The sequence below is a fragment of the Oryctolagus cuniculus genome, chromosome 10 (genome assembly GCF_051225735.1).
Source record: "Oryctolagus cuniculus isolate XC-2025 breed Fujian yellow rabbit chromosome 10, ASM5122573v1, whole genome shotgun sequence".
Taxonomy (NCBI): domain Eukaryota; kingdom Metazoa; phylum Chordata; class Mammalia; order Lagomorpha; family Leporidae; genus Oryctolagus; species Oryctolagus cuniculus.
Genome location: NC_142876.1, coordinates 98181445 through 98200837, shown reverse-complemented (window position 1 = coordinate 98200837; position 19393 = coordinate 98181445). Strand labels below are relative to the sequence as shown.

Genomic DNA, 19393 nt, shown 5'->3' with positions numbered 1-19393 from the left:
CCCACGCGCTGCGGTGCAGACCCCCGGTGCTCACGGAGGTGTGGGTATCAGAGCACGAGGAAGGAACACCTTCTAGAGAAGGGCCGCAGCTTGACAGACAGCTCCGGAACACGCAAGAACGCGGAGCCCGGAAGCATCAGACGGGCTGCGGCATCTGTCAGGGACGTGCCCCCCAGGGAACAGCTCAGAGCAGTAGCAGTGCACACCTGGAGGGGGGATGATGTGGACCCCATTCTTCAGACCCCACTGCACAGGGAAGATGCCGGGACTGTTGACGTGGCACACGAATGACCGCCGCACGTGCTCCTCTGGCCGCAAGTCGTCCATCTCCACCAGAAAGTACTTGTCGTCGAACACCTGCGCGTGAGCAGACAAGACACATGGCTTCGCATGCATGTACGCGCACTCTGCTTGGAGCAAACACGCCACCAGAGTTCACAGTCACACTGGACATTATCACGGCTCCTCAACTCGACGTTTGTGTAAGGAACTATTTTATTTTAAGTATTTATTTTTAAAGATTTATTTTATTGTTTTCACAGGCAGAGTTACAGAGACAGAGAGAAAGAGAAATCTTCCCTTGCTGGTTCACTCCTCAAATAGCTGCAATGGCCCAGGGCTGGGCTAGGGTAAAGCCAGGACCCTGAATTCCATCCAAATCTCCCATGTGGATGGAAGGGGCACAGGGACTTGGGCCATCTTCTGCTGCTTTTCCCAGGTGCCTTAGCAGGGAGCTGCATGCGAAGTGGAGCTGCTGGGACTTGAACCAGCACTGATATGGGAAGCCAGTGTCCCAGGCAGCAGCTTAACCCACTGTACAACAATGCCAGCCTGAGGCATTATTTTCATTCCATGCTTTTCATCATGGGCATTTGGTACAGCAGCTTCTGTAGCTGCTTGGGATGCCACATCCCATATGAGAGTGCCTGATTCAAAGCACAGCCACTCTGCTTTTGATCCAGCTTCCTGCTCGTGTGCAACCAGTGGATGCTGACTCAACTACCTCGTCCCTGCCACATGGGAGACCCAGATGGGAGTCCCAAACTCCTGGCTAATTTTATCAACTGCATTTCACAGATTCAAACCCAAGGAGCTCCAAACAGAATTTAGTTTAAGCTTAGTAGAGTCAACTATACCAGTTTAAGGGTACTTCAACACATTCAAGCAAAATGGGTTTAAAAGATAAGTTTAGGGACCAGGGTTGCAGTGCAGCAGGTTAAGCCCTGGCCTGCAATGCTGGTGTCACATATTGGAGTAACAGTTTGAGTTCCAATTCCTCTGCTTCCAATTCAGCTTCCTACTAATGTGCCTGGGAAGGCAGAGGTAAAATGGCCCAAGTACTTGGGCACCTGCTATTCCTGAGAGAGACCAGCATGGAGTCTCTGGCTCCTGGATTCAGCTAGGATCAGCCCCAGCTCCTGTAGCCATTTGAGGTGTGAAGCAGTAGGTGGAGGATCTCACACGTGTGCTCTCGCTCTTACTCTCACTTTTCCTATCACTCTGCCATTCAAATAAATAAATCTCCTTTTTAAAAAACTTTTGGTGAAAAAAAACTGAGATGCATACATACATTTTCTCATAATAAGCATTTTTAATGAACTGGCTAAAGATCCTGCATATGTATAATTTCAAGATTTTAAAAATAATCAATTAAAATTATTTCAGGGACAGAGAGAAAGAGAGCTCCCACCCTCTGGTTTAACATCCAGATACTTGCAACAGCCAGGACTAGGCCAAGCCACAGACACTTGGATCTCCCACATGAGTGGCAGGGACTCAATCACCTGAGGCATCACTTGATCCTCCCAGGGTGCACACCTGCAGGACGCCATGACTCAAACCCAGGCACACCAACAGGATGCAGGCAGCCCTACCAGCAGCTTAACCACCAGGCCAAATGCCCACCCCTGAGCTCAACAATTTTTAGAACCAAAATAAACTTATCTTTTAATTCTATTTTCCATGAACTTGAAAGATGCTGGTATGTTAGTTTTTCAGGTCCTAACCTAGTTTCTCTTCCTTAAAAAGAAGAGTTTATCAGACTGATGCTATGGCACAGCGGGTTAAGCCGTCACCTGCAATGCCAGCATCTCATACGGGTGCCAGTTTGAGTCCCAGCTGCTCTACTTCCTATCCAGCTCTCAGCTCATGCACCTGGGAAAGCAGCAGAAGACAACCCCAGTGCCTGGGACCCTGCAACTCATGTGAGAGACTTGGATAAAGCTCCAAGCTCCTGGCTTCAGCCTGACCCTGCCCTGGCTGTTGCAGCCATGAACCAGCAGATGTAAGATATGGCTATTTCTCCCCACCCCCCACCCCCTCCCCCGCTTCCTCTCCCTCCTTCTCTTTTCCTCTCTCGTAATCTTCCACTCTCTTGCTATAACTCTGCCTTTCAAAGAGTGAAATAACTGTTTAAGAAGAAGAAGAGTTTACGAACCTCCCACAGTTCTCCAGACTCCAGATGGGGCCTTCAGACCCGACCTGCAGGGTCAGATGCCCTCTGCTCAGAGAATAATCTCCCACAACAAGGAAAACTTAAATCTCAACAGGTCACATGATGCAGCATTCAAATGACTATTCCTGTAGTCTTGTTCCATTCTGGGTTCCACTTTCAGAAAATGGGTTTCTCTCCCTTGGCTGTAGTTAATGATTAACTGTACCCTGCTAACCTGTTCAGTTCTTGCAGTTACTCAGAACAAGAGTCTGACTTTTGTCAGTCTCCCAAAGACTGGACTGCACAGCTGGAGCCCCCTACTTCCAGATCTTATGGCACTTACTGCCCCCTCCCCATGCACCCCCTCTTTCCATCAAGCCTGCACCCAGCTGGACACCAACAACACTGCCGTACATCACAGACCCCGTGGTCCCTGCATAGCGGTGGCACATGTCTCTCTCTTTGTTAAGAAGCCACCTGTGACGTCCTCACTCCAGACCAGAGTGCCTGGGTTAGAGTCCCAGCTCTGCTCCCAATTCCTGCCTCCTGGAAAGCAGCTGGGGTGGCTCAGGTTCTTGGGTGACTGTCACCCACATAGGAGACTGGAACTGAGTTCCTGGCACCTGCTTCAGCCTGTCTTACTGCTGGCTGTTGCAGGCATTTGGGAAGTGAACCAGTGGATGGGGTACATGTCTGTCTCCCTTTCAAATAAAGTAAATAAAACTTCTTAAAACTCTCTCTAGTCATAAACATTAGGCCTTCCCTAAAGCATGTACCAATTTTCCAAACCAGTCACCCAGACAGGGATCCTACCAACATTGTGGCTGCATTTTACCTTAACAACGGTCGCAGGAGAGATCCCAAAAGGAGACGAAGGGTCCACAGCTTCCAATTTCATATTTACAGAGAATGTATGAACGTCAATAATTGGTTTGTCCTGAAATACAAACACCAAAAGAGAATAAAAATAATTTTTGTATTACTTTTACACTCACACATGGCTGAGTCCTCCTGTAAGTACTCAAAGCACTGGCGCCGCCCAGCTGCTGGCAAGCCCTGTAACTCCTCCCCCTGGAAGCACAGGACAGCGAATGCGGTCCTGCTATTCTGCACTCGGAACAGGAACTGATTTTACCTAAACTCATTTTATAGCAGGACCACAAGAGCGGAAAAGAAAAGATCCAGACAGCTTTGAGAGAAGTGGAGAAGAAAGCCTGGCGCTGTTCACAGAAGGCCAGGGCGGCCGCGACTCCAGCCCTGCACTCTCCCAACTCCACGGGGCTCTGTGTGCACCCCACATCCCCACAGTGCTCTGCTCGGCCGCTAAGACCCATCCTCACATGCTTCCACTGTCTACCTTAAACAGGTATGATGGCAGTGGCTCTTCTTCCTCCTCTTTCACTTTGGCCAAAATATCTCGCCATTCATCTTCATTTTTCAGATGTCTGATGGCTTTGGTGAGGCAAGAAGACAAACTTCAGATGAACAGAAACCTAAGCACCCCCATAAGCATATTCCCCACAGTCAGCTATTTCCATGGGGACCAGCACAGGCTCAAGCCTTCCTCTTCCGCCACATTCCCCCTCAGAGCTCGGCCTGCCCCGCTCAAGGCCCGGACAGTCAAGTTGTGTGGAAACAGCGACAAGATGTTCCCAGGACGGCCATGGGACGCCCACCGTCCCCACACGCCATGTGGGCACGTCGCCATGAACACAAACTCCTTTACACAGAGACTTGCTTCAGTGTTCCTAGTATTTCTTTCCAATCAGCAACTGGCTGTGAACCCGAGTTGCCACACATACCTATCCGATGCTGCCCAGAGGATTCTGACTTTATTTTGGTAAGAGGTCAGCAGAGGTTGGGCCAAAATCTTTGAGGTATTATCAATATGTGTGGGAAATTATAGAAGCAATAAAATTAAAGGGAAAACAGGAGCTTAATTTAACAACTCCACATACACTTTTTGCAATGTACTACGTGAACGAACAGAAGCTTTCAGAATACAGAGCACAGCGCCCTTCTCAGCCCCACAGCTGTTAATGACGATACAGCGCTGCTCTGCAGGTACCAGCAAAGCATCACTCTTCACCTGATGGGGGCTGCAGCTCATAGCCCTGCTGAGCGGCCCAGCCAACGTGATGAAGGAAGGGGTCCAGGTAATACAGCCAGTGTTCAAAATCGCCAGAACCCTCCAGCCCCTCGTAGCGCAGCCTCAGCCTGCCCCCAATGTTCTCCGCCACAGTCACGATCCAGGTGCTGAGAGAGTCGCGGAAAGCCTGGCACTCCAGCCGGGACCCGGGGGCAATGAGATCTAGCGGGTTCCTGCCATTACGGAGCTGGGGTCAAACAGCAAAATGGAGAATTAAGATAAACATAATATTTTTTAAAGTCAAGTCCTAAATAATCTCAAACCAACCTAGTTCTAAATGACCTCAAACTAACCTACCCAAAGCCAATGACACCACTATATTCCTAAAGCTGTACCTATGAAATTTGTATTCATTAAATAAAAGCTTTCTAAAAACGAATAATAATTTAAAAAAGCCAATTACACTGAATTATCTCCTATTATACAATCTTCTAATAGCATTATTTATAAGTGACATTAAGATATTTATCTTACAGAAAATCTACCTTTACCTAACGCAGTAAAATTATTCTAACAGCTTTTTATCACCAGGACTATTTTAGCTCCATTTAGTAAGAAACTTTAAAATATCATCATTACTTTATCTCTGATTATAAAAGTAAATACAATCAACCATGCAGAAAAAAATCAAACATGACAAAAGTCAGAGTTCCCCACATCCCCCGTGTAACAAAGAATCACAAAAACTCCACGGAGCAGGCTCTTTTCCTGCCAAGTCTACATGCTCCACCAGTCTGTCCCTCTGCTTCTCGCCCGTTTTTTTTGAAAACTGTATACTGTTTTTCACTTGATACATCATCATTATCATAGCACTCTTTCTATTACGGCTGATATAAATGTTCCTTGTCTTGTAAACTGTTTCATGGTATCCTAGTGGAAATGGGAAATAATTTATCCACCTACCTACTACTAGCATTTCAGTTTTTCTGTTTTTTTTTTTTTTTTTTTACTCATTTCACAACAATGTTCTAATGAGCACAGTAAGAACTTCAGATTACACTGAAGGAAACTTTGTACTCTCACTGTCTGGGTAGATATTAAAAACCACAACACAGAATGAAAAAACAGTCACTCCACAGTTATCACTTAATCGTTTCTCATTATTCAACCTGATGTGTTTTCCAGCAGGGGCTGTGCTGCGACACTTACAGAATCAGACACAAAAAGAACACATGAGAGGCCGGCGCCGCGGCTCACTTGGCTAATCCTCTGCCTTGTGGCGCCGGCACACCGGGTTCTAGTCCCGGTTGGGGCGCCAGATTCTGTCCCGGTTGCTCCTCTTCCAGGCCAGCTCTCTGCTGTGGCCAGGGAGTGCAGTGGAGGATGGCCCACATCCTTCGGCCCTGCACCCCATGGGAGACCAGGATAAGTACCTGGCTCCTGCCATCGGATCAGCGCGGTGCGCCGGCCGCAGCACGCCAGCAGCGGCGGCCATTGGAGGGTGAACCAATGGCAAAGGAAGACCTTTCTCTCTGTCTCTCTCTCTCACTGTCCACTCTGCCTGTCAAAAAAAAAAAAAAACAAAAAAAAAAACAACCACATGAGACAAATGGAGGCACACATCCTGGCTGCAGGTACCACAGCAGAGGTACTGCAGAGCGGAGCACCCAGTAACTTGTTCCGGAGCTTGTCCATTCATGCTAGACTGAGTGTGGGGCATGTTCCAGGCCCCAGGCCCCAGCCAGGCCTTACAATAAGAGGGGCCGGCACTGTGGCGAAGCGGGTAAAGCCGCCGCCTGCAGTGCCAGCATCCCATATGGGCGCTGGTTCGAGTCTTGGCTGCTCCACTTTCAATCCAGCTCTCTGCTAAGGCTTGGGAAAGCAGCTGAAGATGGCCCAAGTGATTGGGCCTCTGCACCTGCATGGGAGACCTGGAAGAAGCTCCTGGATCCTGGCTTTGGATGGGCCCAGCTCTGGCCGTTGCGGCCAATTGCGTAGTGAACCAGCGGATGGAAGACCTCTCTCTCTGCCTCTCCTTGTCTCTCTGTGTAACTCTGACTTTGATATAAATAATAAAATAAAATTAAAAAAAAAAAGAAAGAAAAAGAACAGCTTGAAACAGACTGATTACAATCACCAATCAATACTTACAAAGGAATGTGAATGGATCACAGAATTAAATGTAAGAGCTAAAACCATGAAGCCCTTAGAAGAAAATATAAGAGCTACTCCATCTTACCCTAGGTTAAGCAAAGCCTTCTTTTATATAATATCAAAAACACAAGCAACAAAAGAAAAAAAGATAAATTGAACTACATAAAAATAAAAAAAATTTATGCTACAAATGATAAAAAAGACAACCCATAGAATGGGAAGAAATATTTGCAAATCATAAATCTCATCTGTAATTATATCCAAAAAGCATAAATAACTCTTAAAATTCAAAATAAAAAGACAGTCCAACTTCACAATGGCTAAAGCAGGACCGGCACTGGGGCCCTCTTTATGCAGGCTTCTCCTATCAGAGTGCCGGTCTGTAGCTTCCAAGCCAGCTCCCTGTTCATATGCCTGGGAAAACACTGGATGATGGCCCAAGGATCTGCCAAGTGGGAGACTTAGATGGAGTTCCTGGCTCCAGCCTGGAACCACCCTGGCCACTGCAGCCATCTGGGCAATGAACCAGCTGGTGGACGACTGGTCAATCTCTGCGTCACTCTGCCTTTCCAGTAAAGAATAAACCTTTTTAACAACAGGTAAAAGTGTATCTCCCAAAAATACACATGAATGGCCAAAAAGCACATAAAAAGATGCCCACCATCATTAGCTATTAGGAAAATTCAAATCAGAATGAGGCATCACTTTGCACCCACTAGGACAGCGACGACCAGAAAGAGGACAAGCACTGGCAAGTATGCAGAGAAATGGGAACATTCACAGACCACATCTCACGAACAGCACAAAGTCTGCTACTGATATGAAAGAAAGTCACAAGAAATAATACAGAAATGTTGAAACCAGTAAATCCATTTCACAAAACCAAGACGTCCATATTCACTAACGAGCTCAAAAGCTGCACAAACCTCACAGGACTGCTGTGAGCAGGGCAGGTCCCATGACTTCTGAGCAAAAGCTCAGCCGGGCTGAGCTCAGTTCCAGAGGGAAAGCCCCCAATGGCCTCAATTTCCAGACGGAAAACCGTCAGGCACCGAGCAAATGCAGGGCAAGTCCACCCCTCCCCAGCGCCTGTGCCTGCATCTCTGACAATAATGCTCATGTGCTTCTGAGTGGGCAATCAGCAGGCGCCCTCAGACCCCTGGGGGAGTACACCGGCATCCACAGGGAAACACTACTCACGCCGTCCAGCAGAGGTGCAGGAGGGCTGCGCGCCCCCACCAGGGTCTGCCGCAGGAACTCGGCCCAGTCCGACACTTTGTCCCTGATGCCTGCGCCGGGGAGGGAATAAATGACAAATTAGGACAACGCCAGTCGCGGGCCCCAGAGAAACCAGGCAGCAGCAATGCTGCGGAGGCGCATTCACCATGTGAGGATCTGAGAGCCCCAGGTATTGCTGCCCTGAGAGCCTGAAAAGATCAAACAAAATAAAAACACCCTTCTCTATGTTCTAGTTAGTTTATTAAGAGTTGTGTACAAAAAAAAAAAAAAGTCCAAATCTGTATCAGTATAATTTTATCCAAGAGGTCCTTAATTTCCTTTCTTTTAATACAAATTTTAAAACATGCTTAAAAAGTAGAGACAATCATGTAATGAATACAGCGTCAGCCATAGCCACCTCAGGGTCCATCTGGTCCGCCCAGCCCTGGAGATGACAAACTACAACCTATAGGCTCAACCTGGCTGATGCTGCTGTAACACCCTCTGTGTGGTCAGGCAGCTTCGACAGGGACCACAGGACACTCACCTGCTGGGCCCTGGCTGATCATCTGCTAGCTTGGGCCTGTACCCACACCCCCCACCCCTACCCCATCAAGGGCCACCTGGGGCCAATCCCAGTTACCGTAGTGTTTTAGCCATGTGTATGTCGGTGTATTTCTAAAAGAACATTAATTTTCTACATACCCATAAAAACATCATGCCTTAAAAGAAATTCCTTAATATCAAATATTCGGTCTATATTCAAACTTCCTCAATGGTCTCATGAATGGTTTTTTCAATGTTTGATCAAATCAGGATCCCCAGATAAGACCTACCACATTGCAAATGGTTAATAACAACTCCCAAACTTCTTTTACTTTACAGGGTCCTTCTCCTCTCCTCTCCCCTCCCCCAACTCTCTTCTACAGCGTATTTGAGATGCTCTTTTTCTCTTATAAAGGTTGGCAGAGCCTGGTTTCATGGGTTGGCTGCTTGTGGTAACTAGTTGTTCCATGTATTTTCTGTAAGTCAGTATGCAGAACCAGAGGTCTGATTAAATCCAGTAAGTACATCTTCTGTCTCCTGGCTCACTTCCCAGATGGCCACAAGTCAGGGCTGAGCCAGGCCAGAGCCAGGAGCTTCTCCTTGGTCTCCTACGTGAGTGGCAGGGCCCCAAGATCCTGGGCCATCCTCTGCTGCTTTCCTGGGCCATTAGCAGGGAGCCGGATCAGAAGTGGAGCAGCTGGGGTACAAACTGGTGCCCATATGGGATGCCGGTGCTGCAGGTGGCAGGTTTGCCCGCTATACCACAAACCATCCTCCAAATTCAGATTTGACCATTTCTGGAGCGGTGGGGAGGACACAAATGCTTCCCCATGGAGTTCTGCCTTCCATTAGGGGGCAGAGAGGGCTAGGTGTCTCTCCCTGTGGCATTAGCACATTACAGTGGTCACTACAGACATGCACTGATTCATCAGAGGTTCAAAATGGTAATTCCATCATTGTTGTTGCTTTTTTTTTTTTTCAAAGATTTATTTATTTATTTGAAAGAGTTACAGAGAGAGGGACAGGCAGAGACAAAAGCTTTTCCATCTGCTGGTTCATTCCCCAGATGGCCCCTATGGTCAGGGCTGAGCCAGGCCAAAGCCAGAAGCCAAGAGCTTCACTTGGCAGGGCCCCGAACACTTGGGTCATCTTCCACTGCTCTTCCCAGGCCACTAGCAGGGAGCTGGATAGGAAGTGCAGCAACATGGACACAAACTAGCATCCACCTGGGATCCTGGCATTTAAGGTGGCAGCTTTACCTGCTACAGTGCCAGCCCCTGTTTCTTCTTTTACTAACCGAAATACTTCTATAGAGGAAAATCTGTCTTCATCAACTACTTGATTACTCTGAAGTAGAGTTTACAAGCAAAAGGCATGATATATGCTTCATTCTCTATTCACGCCTCACATTTAACAGCCGTGAACATAATCAGAGGCAGATGAATGGCGCAGTGGGTAAGACACTGCTCGGGATGCTTGCATCTCGTATCAGAGTGCCCGGGGTTCAAGCCTCAGCCCCACTCCAATGTCAGCTTCCTGCTAATGAGGCAGCTGGTGATGGCTCAAATAATGGGGCTCCCACCACACATATGAAAGACCCAGAGTGAGTTTCTGGCTCTTGGCTTCCATCAGCTCCAGACCTTATGGTGCAGACATCTGGGGAGTGAACCAGTAGATGTAAAGTAAATAAAGTACTTAGACCGTTATAACAAACAAACTAGGGACACGCAAACATCCATTTCTGACTGCAGCAGGGCTCTCCCGGCTGGACAGGACATCAGTCACTGGTCACTGGCACTGCTAGCTGGTCACCGACATGACGAGATGTTCTGCCCCAGTCCAGGAATGTTACTTTCCAAGGAGTCCCAATTCATTTCAGTAAAAAGTATTCAGACAGCAGAACTGGGGTGCTGAGGTGCTCACTGCTACTGGGTTAGCGTTTTGACACCTTTGCCTTGTCTAGAACAATGTATTTCTTTTGCTGCTCTCCTTTTCCAAGAGGTAAATCACATCAGGATACTTCCAATACAGACTTGAAAGCATTCTTACTTGGGCTCATCTAAGTTACACTTCCTTTCTATCATGCTAAAATCCTACTTCCATTCACACCCTGTGGATGGACTCGAGGGTACCTGCTTCCTCTCCACCTCAGAACGCTCAGATGGCTATAAAGCACCCACCACATCCTGTAACACTTTCCAATCTGATCTCCACCTTGCCCAGGTACACACACTGAGACTTCAGTTTCTCTTCTATTTGTGTTTGTCTATATATCTTTGCCCATCCTTTTATTTATATTTATTTATTTACTTATTTATTTTTTGACAGGCAGAGTTAGACAGTGAGAGAGAGAGAGACAGACAGAAAGGTCTTCCTTCCGTTGGTTCAGCCCCCAAATGGCTGCCACGGCCAGCACGCTGCGCCGGCGCCGATCCAAAGCCAGGAGCCAGGTGCTTCCTCCTGGTCTCCCATGGGGTGCAGGGCCCAAGCACTTGGGCCATCCTCCACTGCACTCCCGGGCCACAGCAGAGAGCTGGACTGGAAGAGGAGCAACCGGGACAGAAACCGGCGCTCCAACCGGGACTAGAACCCAGAGTGCCAGCGCCGCAGGCGGAGGATTAGCCTAGTGAGCCGTGGCGCTGGCCTTTTTAAGTCCCCTATGATCTCCCTGTTTAAGTATGTGTCCTGTACATGAGATAGAAACAGCTCTGCTGTGTAAGGGAACATGAATTTTCTTTTAAATATCTATTTATTTATTTATTTATTTGAGAGGCAGAGTTACAGACAGAGAGGGAGAAACAGACAGGCGTTCCATCCTCTGGTTCACTCTCCAAATGGCTGCAATGGCTGCAGCTGGAATGATCCAAAGCCTGGAGCTTCTTCGGGGTCTCCCACACGGGTGCAGGGACCCAAGCATTTGAGTCATCTTCCATGGCTTTCTCAGGCCATTAGCAGGGATCTGGTTTGGAAGTGAAGCAACTGGGACTCAAACTGGCACCCATAGAGGGATGCCAGTGCCGCAGGTGGAAGTTCAGCCTACTACACCACAGTGCCAGCGCCCTGCTGTTTTTAATTTTCAATAGAAGAGTAAATCCATTATTAACATTGCTGACTGATATCATCAGTAAGTATGGCCTCAATTCTGTCCTGCTGATAAATCATTTGTGTGCCTGCAGTCTTTGACTATGGGACCTATCCTATTCACACATTTTTAAATCTATCTTTTGCATTTAGAAAGGTTTTTATCTGCTACTTGGCCTGGCTTAGCCCCAGTTGCTGTGGACATTTGGGGAGTGAATCAGTGGACAGATGCGCTCTCTCTGTCCCTCTGCATTTCAAATAATTAATTTTTTAAGGTCGACACCAAGAAAGACAATAAGGGGTAGGCGTTTGGCACAGAGCTAAGATGCTGCTTAGAACACCTGCACCCTGCTTTGTAGTGCCTGGGTTCACGTCACAGCTCCGCTCCTGATCCCAGCTTCCTGCTGATGTGCACCTGGGAGGCAGCAGGGCACGATTCAAATGCTTGGGTCCCTGCCACCACATGGGACAGAGATTGAGTTTCTGGTTCCCAGCGTTGGCTTGACCCAGGCCTAAATGTTGCAGTCATTTGGAGAGTGAACCAGGACATGGTAGATAACCCTCTGCCTGTCTCTCTGTCTCTGCTCTTGTCAAGTAAATAAAAATATTTTTTAATTATAAAGAGAAAGATTAAGAAAACTAAAGAGACATGACAACTAAAGGCAATGTGACCCTAGACTGGACCCTGGGCCAGCAGAAGAAGTGGGCAAAGGAACAGCACTGGGAGACCTGGTTAGACCTTCCAAACTCTCAGTCATGGAAAACCAAGGCAGCCCGAGACACCGTCTCAGACAGGGGCCGGCATGAAAACTGAATGCCAACATACTGCAGTGCCGGCATCACATATGGGCACTGGTTCAAGTCCCAGCCACTCCACTTCCAATCCAGCTCTCTGTTATGGCCTGGGAAAGCAGTAGAAGATAGCACAAGTCCTGATGGCCCCCTCATAGGAGCTCCTGGCTTCTGGCTTTGGATTGGTGCAGCTCCGACCACTGCTGCCAACTGGGGAGGGAACCAGTGCATGAAAGATCTCTGTCTCTCCTTCTGTCTGTAATTCTGCCTCTCAAGTAAATAAATAAATCTTTAAAAAAAAAAAAAGAAGATGGAGAAGAAAACAGCAGGAGAGCAATGCATGCGTTATTCCCTATTTAATGTCTTCAAACTCACCCTGAGGAAGCTGGGTGAGCCTGTGACAGGGCCCACCCTGTGCCTGCTTCACAAGAACCTCATTACCTTCCGGGGCTTCCAGGGTCTTCTTGTTCTGCTCACACCAGCCGATGGGGTAGAGGCCAGCCTTCCTGATGTCGCACCAGAAGTCGGCGCGCCGGTCCTCGCCATAGCCGTCGTAGCGCAGCAGCAGCAGCTGCTCACAGGTCGTGATGACGGTGGCCACCCAGTAGGCCTCCGGCTCCGTCCGCACAGCCACCTCCAGCTTCATCCCCGGGGCAAAGCCGTTCTGCAAGCGTGTGTCCACCTGAGGAGAGGCAACAAGCGGCTGGCGGGGGCACCTCTCTGCTCCGCGGTCTTTTTTAAGACTTCTAATTCTGAACTGCTAAGCGCCACAAAATGCCATCGAGACAAAAACCCGGGAAACTCCAATTCTAGCTCCCAGGAGTGAAACGGAATGGAGCAATGGCAAAGCCGCACTGCTCCAGCAGGTGCTGCGGCAGCGCCGGGCTTTTGCCCAAGCACTGCTCCTCGGTGGCAGAAAAGGCTTCCTATCAAGTACACGGCTACCTAGACGGTCACCACTCCAATAGCCCCCAGCACACTGATTCCAAGAGCGACTTGCAGATCCATCAGCAGGGAACCCGTGGCGCCTGGGAAGGGAAAGGGGGGGAAGAAGCTGCAGAGACGCCTGTTAGCGGACCCCAGCTCTCCTCACTACCCAGCTCCCCCTGGCCGCCCTTGGGTGACCACGGGCGCTGGGCCGGTTTCCTCTCTCAGAAAGTGTCCTCAGATGAAAACTGAGGGGTCAGCGATCCTGCAAGACCTCGTGTGTACACGAGCCTGAGGAAGTCAGGGCACTGTGAGTGACGAGGGACTCGGACCAGTCCTACATGGATGCTGCAAACGCAAGGGCAACTACAGAAGTCAGTTTCAGAATGCAGCACAGCTCCCTGCGGCAATGTGCTGGCCGCAGACGGCAGAGGGCGGGTCTGCGTAAGCCGGCTTAGCCAGGGGTACAGAACGTGGCGCAGGGGCTGCTGGGGGCTGGAGGCACGGGGAAGCTGTTACTTAACGGCCCAGTTCCTGTGAGCAAGGACGAACACTCTGCCCACGCCTGCTGAGTGCCACTGCTACAACTCAGAAGGCACGAGGATGGTCAACTTCACAGGTATCTTACCAAAGCGAGCTTTTCAAAGACTTAGTGATCACTAAGGGGTTTCAATGTGCACTTCCTTAAACGCAGTCTATCTACAGATATGCGGCCACTTCACATGCTATATAAAGTTCTCAGAACCAATTCTCTTCCCACTCTTTGTGTTATTATAGTTGTAAGCACACGATGTATTTCCATTATTTTTGCTTCCAACATACTTCTAGGGATACTGAAATTAAGAAAAGTTGAATTTTCTACCTACTTACATCTTCACTGTTTCCCATAACTTTTTTTTTTTAACTTTTTATTTCTTTATGTAGATCTAACTTCCTAACTTACACCAAATTCCTTTGGCCTTAAGAGCTTCCTTTAAAAAAAAAAAAGATTGATTTATTCATTTGAAAGAGTTACAGAGAGAGAAGAGATGCAGAGAGAGAGAGAAGTCTTCCATCCACTGGTTCACTCCCCAACTGGACACAATGGCCAGAGCTGGGCCAATCCAAAGCCAGGAGCCAGGAGCTTCCTCCAGGTCTCTCACATGGGAGCAGGGGCCCAAGGACTTGAGCCATCTTCTACTGCTTTCCTAGGCCACAGCAGAGAGCTGGATCAGAAGGGGAGTAGCTGGGACTCGAACTGGTGCCCACATGAGATGCCAGAACTGCAGGCTTTACCCTCTACACCACAGCACCGGCCCCAGAGCTTTCTTTCATGTTCTTGTAGTGCAGGTCTCCTGGTAATGACTTTTCTAAAGTTTTGTTTGTTTGTTTGTTTATGTGAGAGGCAGAGAGACAGGGTTCCTATCTACTTATCTACTCCCCAAATACCCACAGTGCACCCTGGGTGAGGCCACAGCCAGGACCCAGGACTCACTCCAGGTCTCCCCCGTGGGTGGCAGAGGCCCAGTCACTGAAGTCATCACCACTGCCCCCTAGGGTCTGCCTAAGCAGGAAGTTGGCAGCAGGGGCCAGAGCTAGGCACTGAACCCAGGCACCCCAACTTGAGACACAGCTGTCTTAAACAGCATCTTAACCATTAGGCCAAAAGCGGTGGCAGAATTTTCTTTTCACTTTACTGGGAAAAAAATTATTTCTTCTTCACTTTTGGATGGAAATTGTTGCTGGGGATAGAATTCTGGGTTGATGGGCTTTCTTTCTTTGACTGCTTTGAACATCTTACTCCACTGTCTCCTAGGCGGCCTAGTTCCTGAAAAGGATTTGCTGTAATGCTTATATTCATTCCTCTGCCCACCACCCACATCACCCTGCTTTCCACCTCTGGTTTTTCGTTTCCTTCTTTCTGTTTCCATCTCTGCTGATACCCCCTTTCTGTTGCAGCATGTTCTCTAACTCTTCTGCCAGGGTTATGAATGTACTAATCGCAATTATGTGGAACCCCAAGGGTTCCAACATCTACGTCACAGGAGCCTGGTTCTGTTGACTGCTTTGTTTCTTGACCTATCTTTCTCTGTCTTCTTAAAGTGGCACACCTGTAGCTGGTTGAAAGTCAGTCATGGGGGCTGGTGATATGGTATAGTGGGTAAAGCCGCCACCTGCAGTGCCAGGATCCCACACGGGTACCAGTTTGCATCCTGGCTGCTCCACTTCTGATCCAGCTTCCAGCTAATGGTCTGGGAAAGCAATGGAAAATGGCCCAAGTCCTTGGGCCCCTGCACCCACGTGGGAAACCTGGAAGAAGCTCCTGGCTCCTGGCTTTGGACCAGCTCAGCTATGGCCATTGCGGCCATTTGGAGAGTGAACCAGAAGATGGAAGACCTCTCTGTCTCTCTCTCCCTCTGTCTCTAACTCTACCTCTTAAATAAATAAATAAAATCTTTAAAAAAAAATACACATTTTGGGAAGACAGAAACATTTAGAACAGAGGTAACTGGGTTAAACAAGGTCACAGGGCAGAGCCCTGGTCCACCACAGTTAGCATCCTGAGAGGGAGAGACAGCACCTCTCTCCCCCCTCTCTGTTTTGCGAGGACACGGCAAGGGGGCCATCGGCAAGGCAGGAAGCGAGCCTTCACCAGGAGCCTCCACACATCCCAGCCTCCAACTTTTCAACTCTAGCCTGTGGCATTTTGTTATGGCAGCTCCAGCAAACAAAGACCACACATGAAATAATTAGTTTTAGAAGCAATAATTTCATGTGTCATAAAGAATTTAGGGTAAACAGGTTAAAACCCAAATCTACATATATAAATCTACATTACTAACAAAAATTACTAGTAAAATTTGGGACATTGTCTTATATTCTAAAGTCATCCCATGGCAAATATGCTGTCCACTGAGAAAGCAATAAACTGTGCCGTCAGGGCCCCAGATCAGGCTACTACGCGCAGCATGGGACAGAGCCCTGCTCTGCTCAACACTAGGGGAAGGACAGAGCGCTGCTGACACGAGTAAGTATAAAACACAAGAAAGCAAAAATATAAGAAAATGAACAACTTAATTTATGAGGCTTTTTGGAAAAAATAAACGAACATTTATACTGATCAAAAAGCTAAGTCCTATTTGAGGAGCCAAAAATTCAGTAAACACAGAAAGATTTCAGAATATGTCATTTTCTATTGGGGGTGAAGGCAGGAGGAAGAGAGAGATAAAGCATTTAAATTCTTTCAAGTGCCCCAATTTAAAACAGCGCTGAATTCTCTAATGTTTGGTACAGTGATCCAGAGAGAGGTGCAGCCAGTAAAGTAAAGGGGTTTGCTCACATGTTTAAAGGAGCCATAGGGAACAGCTGTGGACCCAGTCTCTTCTAGGTAATCTTCCCAGCTTAACTCCACTTCTTCCATACCAGATCCACCATCTGGAATTAGGAGCAAAACAAGACACAAAAACAGGTGAATCTCAGTTAAAGCAAGCTCAAAGCATGAAAACATAAAATTGGTAAGCCTTCCTTACACAATTTATCTCAGGCAAGTTAACTAGCTTAACACCAAAGCATAAGGTGGTTTTTTTTTTTTTTTTAATTTATTTGACAGGTACAGGAGTTATAGACAGTGAGAGAGAGAGACAGAAAGGTCTTCCTTCCATTGGTTCACCCCCCAAATGGCCGCCACGGCCAGCACTGCACTGATCTGAAGCCAGGAGCCAGGTGCTTCCTCCTGGTCTCCCATGGGGGTGCAGGGGACCAACCACCTGGGCCATCCTCCACTGCCTTCCTGGGCCACAGCAGAGAGCTGGACTGGAAGAGGAGCAACTGGGACTAGAACCCAGCTCCCATATGGGATGCTGGTGCTGCAGGCGGAGGATGAACCAAGTGCACCAGGGCGCCGGCCCCAGCATAAGGTGTTTTCTGAAGGGCAAGTTCCTTAGTGCATTGACTCTGAATGAATCCAAACAGAGCAGCAGGTGGACAGGCCATCTGCACAGGAGGAGAAGGTCACTGAAACACACACACAGTTAGTGGGAGTGTAAACTGTTGCGACCCCTGGGAACCATAATTTAGTTTCTAACACCAAAGATTAATGAGACACTTAATTGGCATTTCAAACTTTCAACCCGATTCATTCTTAGTACACTCCAACTGTGCAAGATACTACTAGTCAACATTTTAGCTCAATCTAAAAAATGCAAAGTTATCCTTGCTTTTCTCTTCTTCCACAACTTATATCCAATCCAGAGAAAAAAAAAAAACACCTCTATAGACACTGCCTCAAAAAATATATATATATAAAACTAATCACTTCTCACTTGATTGGCAAGCTCAAGTCCAAGGCCTAATCACAATATCTTTCACCTTTCAATTACACTTAAATAAAACATAGGGGCATAGTGGGTTAATCCTCCACCTGTGGCGCCAGCATCCCATATGGGTGCCAGTTCAAGTCCTGGCTGCTCCTCTTCCGATCCAGCTCTCTGCTATGGCCTGGGAGAGCAGAAGAAGATGGCCCAAGTCCTTGTGTCCCTGCACCCACGTGGGAGACCTGGAAGAAGCTCCTTTCCTGGCTTCAGATCGGCGCAGCTTCAGCCATTTGGGGAGTGAACCAGCAGATAGAGGACATTTTTCTGTCTCTCCCTCTCACTATCTTGACTCTACCTCTCAAATAAATAAATAAATCTTTAAAAAGAAAAAAAAAAAAACAAAACCACACACAAAGTCTTTGGGAGATCACAAAGGCCCTACACTCTCTGACCTAGCTACTCCCCCTTCCTCTCTGTCTCCAACCTAATCCTCACGGCTCTCTGCTCTCGGGGTTGCTCACCACCCGGCCCTGGCTGTTCCCTTAGCTCCCGCATCCTGCACCGTAGATTGTGGATCACAGTTGCATTTCACCCAAGTCTCTGCTTCAGAAAAGCCTTGCCCCGGTGCCCACCTGATGAGGGCTCTGCTCCCACCATCTCCGTGGACTCCAATCCCACTTGATAAGCTGACATCTGTCTTTCCATCTTCCCTCCTACACCACAGGCTACACCCAGACAGTAATCTAGTACACTCCTGCTTCCCGTCAGCTCCTGGAGAGCAGTGATGGGTTTCTGCTGTTGCTGCTCACTGAGATTCTTCTGCCCAGAACAACGACTGTTAGGTAGGAAAGCCTTAAATAGTTACTGAATGACTAAACCCTAGGCAAACCCTCGCTCCATGTAAACACAAGGTGGCGCGGCAAACAGGGGGATGCTGTCCACAGTACTGCTTGTAACAGCAACAGACTGGAAGCAATCAGCAGGAGAATAAATTACACAGTTCTTCAATGAAATACTACTATACAGCAAGGGGCATGAATGAGGCAGTACAGACTTACATAAACTTCAAAAGCAGACATCAAGTAGAAAAGCCAAGTGTAGAGTGAAAAGCACAGCTAGAAACAATTTAGCCTTTAAAACAAAACTCTGCAGCACAATGTTTATGAATATATGCATATTCAGATAAGTAGAAAAACAGGGATGGGAAGAAGATAGCTCAACCTCAATGTTACCACTGGGGATGGAGAAAAGAACATGAATCAGAAGGGAAGTACACATGGGGCTTAAACTGCATCGTGGAGCTGGTGCTGAGGTGCAGCAGGTGAAGCCACCACTTGTACCAGCATCCCACGTGGGTGCTGGTTCAAGACCTGGCTGCTCTACTTCCCATCCAGCTCTCTGCTAGGACTTGGGAAAGCAGTAAAGAATGGCCCAAATGATTGGGCCCCTGCATCCACGTGGGAGACCCAGAAGAAACTCCTGGCTTCGGATTGCTGCAGCCAACTGAGAAGTGAACCAGTGGATGAGGATGGAAGATTCTCTCTCTCTGCCTCTCTGCAACTCTTTCAAATAAATAAAGAAACCTTTAAAAATAAACTATATTCTTTATTTTTAAAAAAGGAAACATATAGAATAGACTTTGTGGTGCAGTGAGTTAAGGCGCTGCCTGGACTCTGGAATCCCATGTTGCAGTGCCAGTTCAAGTCGAGCTACTCTGCTTCTGGTCCAGCTGCCTGCTAATGAGTCTGGGAAACAGCAGAGGACGGTCCAAGCACTTGAGTTACTGCCATCCCTGCGGAAAACCTCGAAAGGGCTCTTGGTTCCAGGCTGGGCCAGCATCAGCTGCTGTAGCCATTGGGG

General features: G+C 48.0%; 1 protein-coding gene across 4 annotated transcripts in view; it reads right to left on the bottom strand.

The window, feature by feature from the left end:
* The window catches only part of SFMBT1 (Scm like with four mbt domains 1), a 122397-nt gene that overhangs the window by 22464 nt on the left and 80540 nt on the right, over positions 1-19393 (bottom strand). For all 4 annotated transcript variants that reach the window (XM_051851533.3, XM_089306102.1, XM_008260804.5 and 1 more), the window contains 7 exons: positions 16561-16655; positions 12756-12996; positions 7878-7966; positions 4524-4770; positions 3792-3886; positions 3270-3371; positions 207-357 (listed from right to left, as the gene is read on the bottom strand). In XM_051851533.3, the coding sequence (XP_051707493.1) occupies positions 207-357; positions 3270-3371; positions 3792-3886; positions 4524-4770; positions 7878-7966; positions 12756-12996; positions 16561-16655 (1020 nt within the window). The remainder of the gene's footprint in view (positions 1-206; positions 358-3269; positions 3372-3791; positions 3887-4523; positions 4771-7877; positions 7967-12755; positions 12997-16560; positions 16656-19393) is intronic.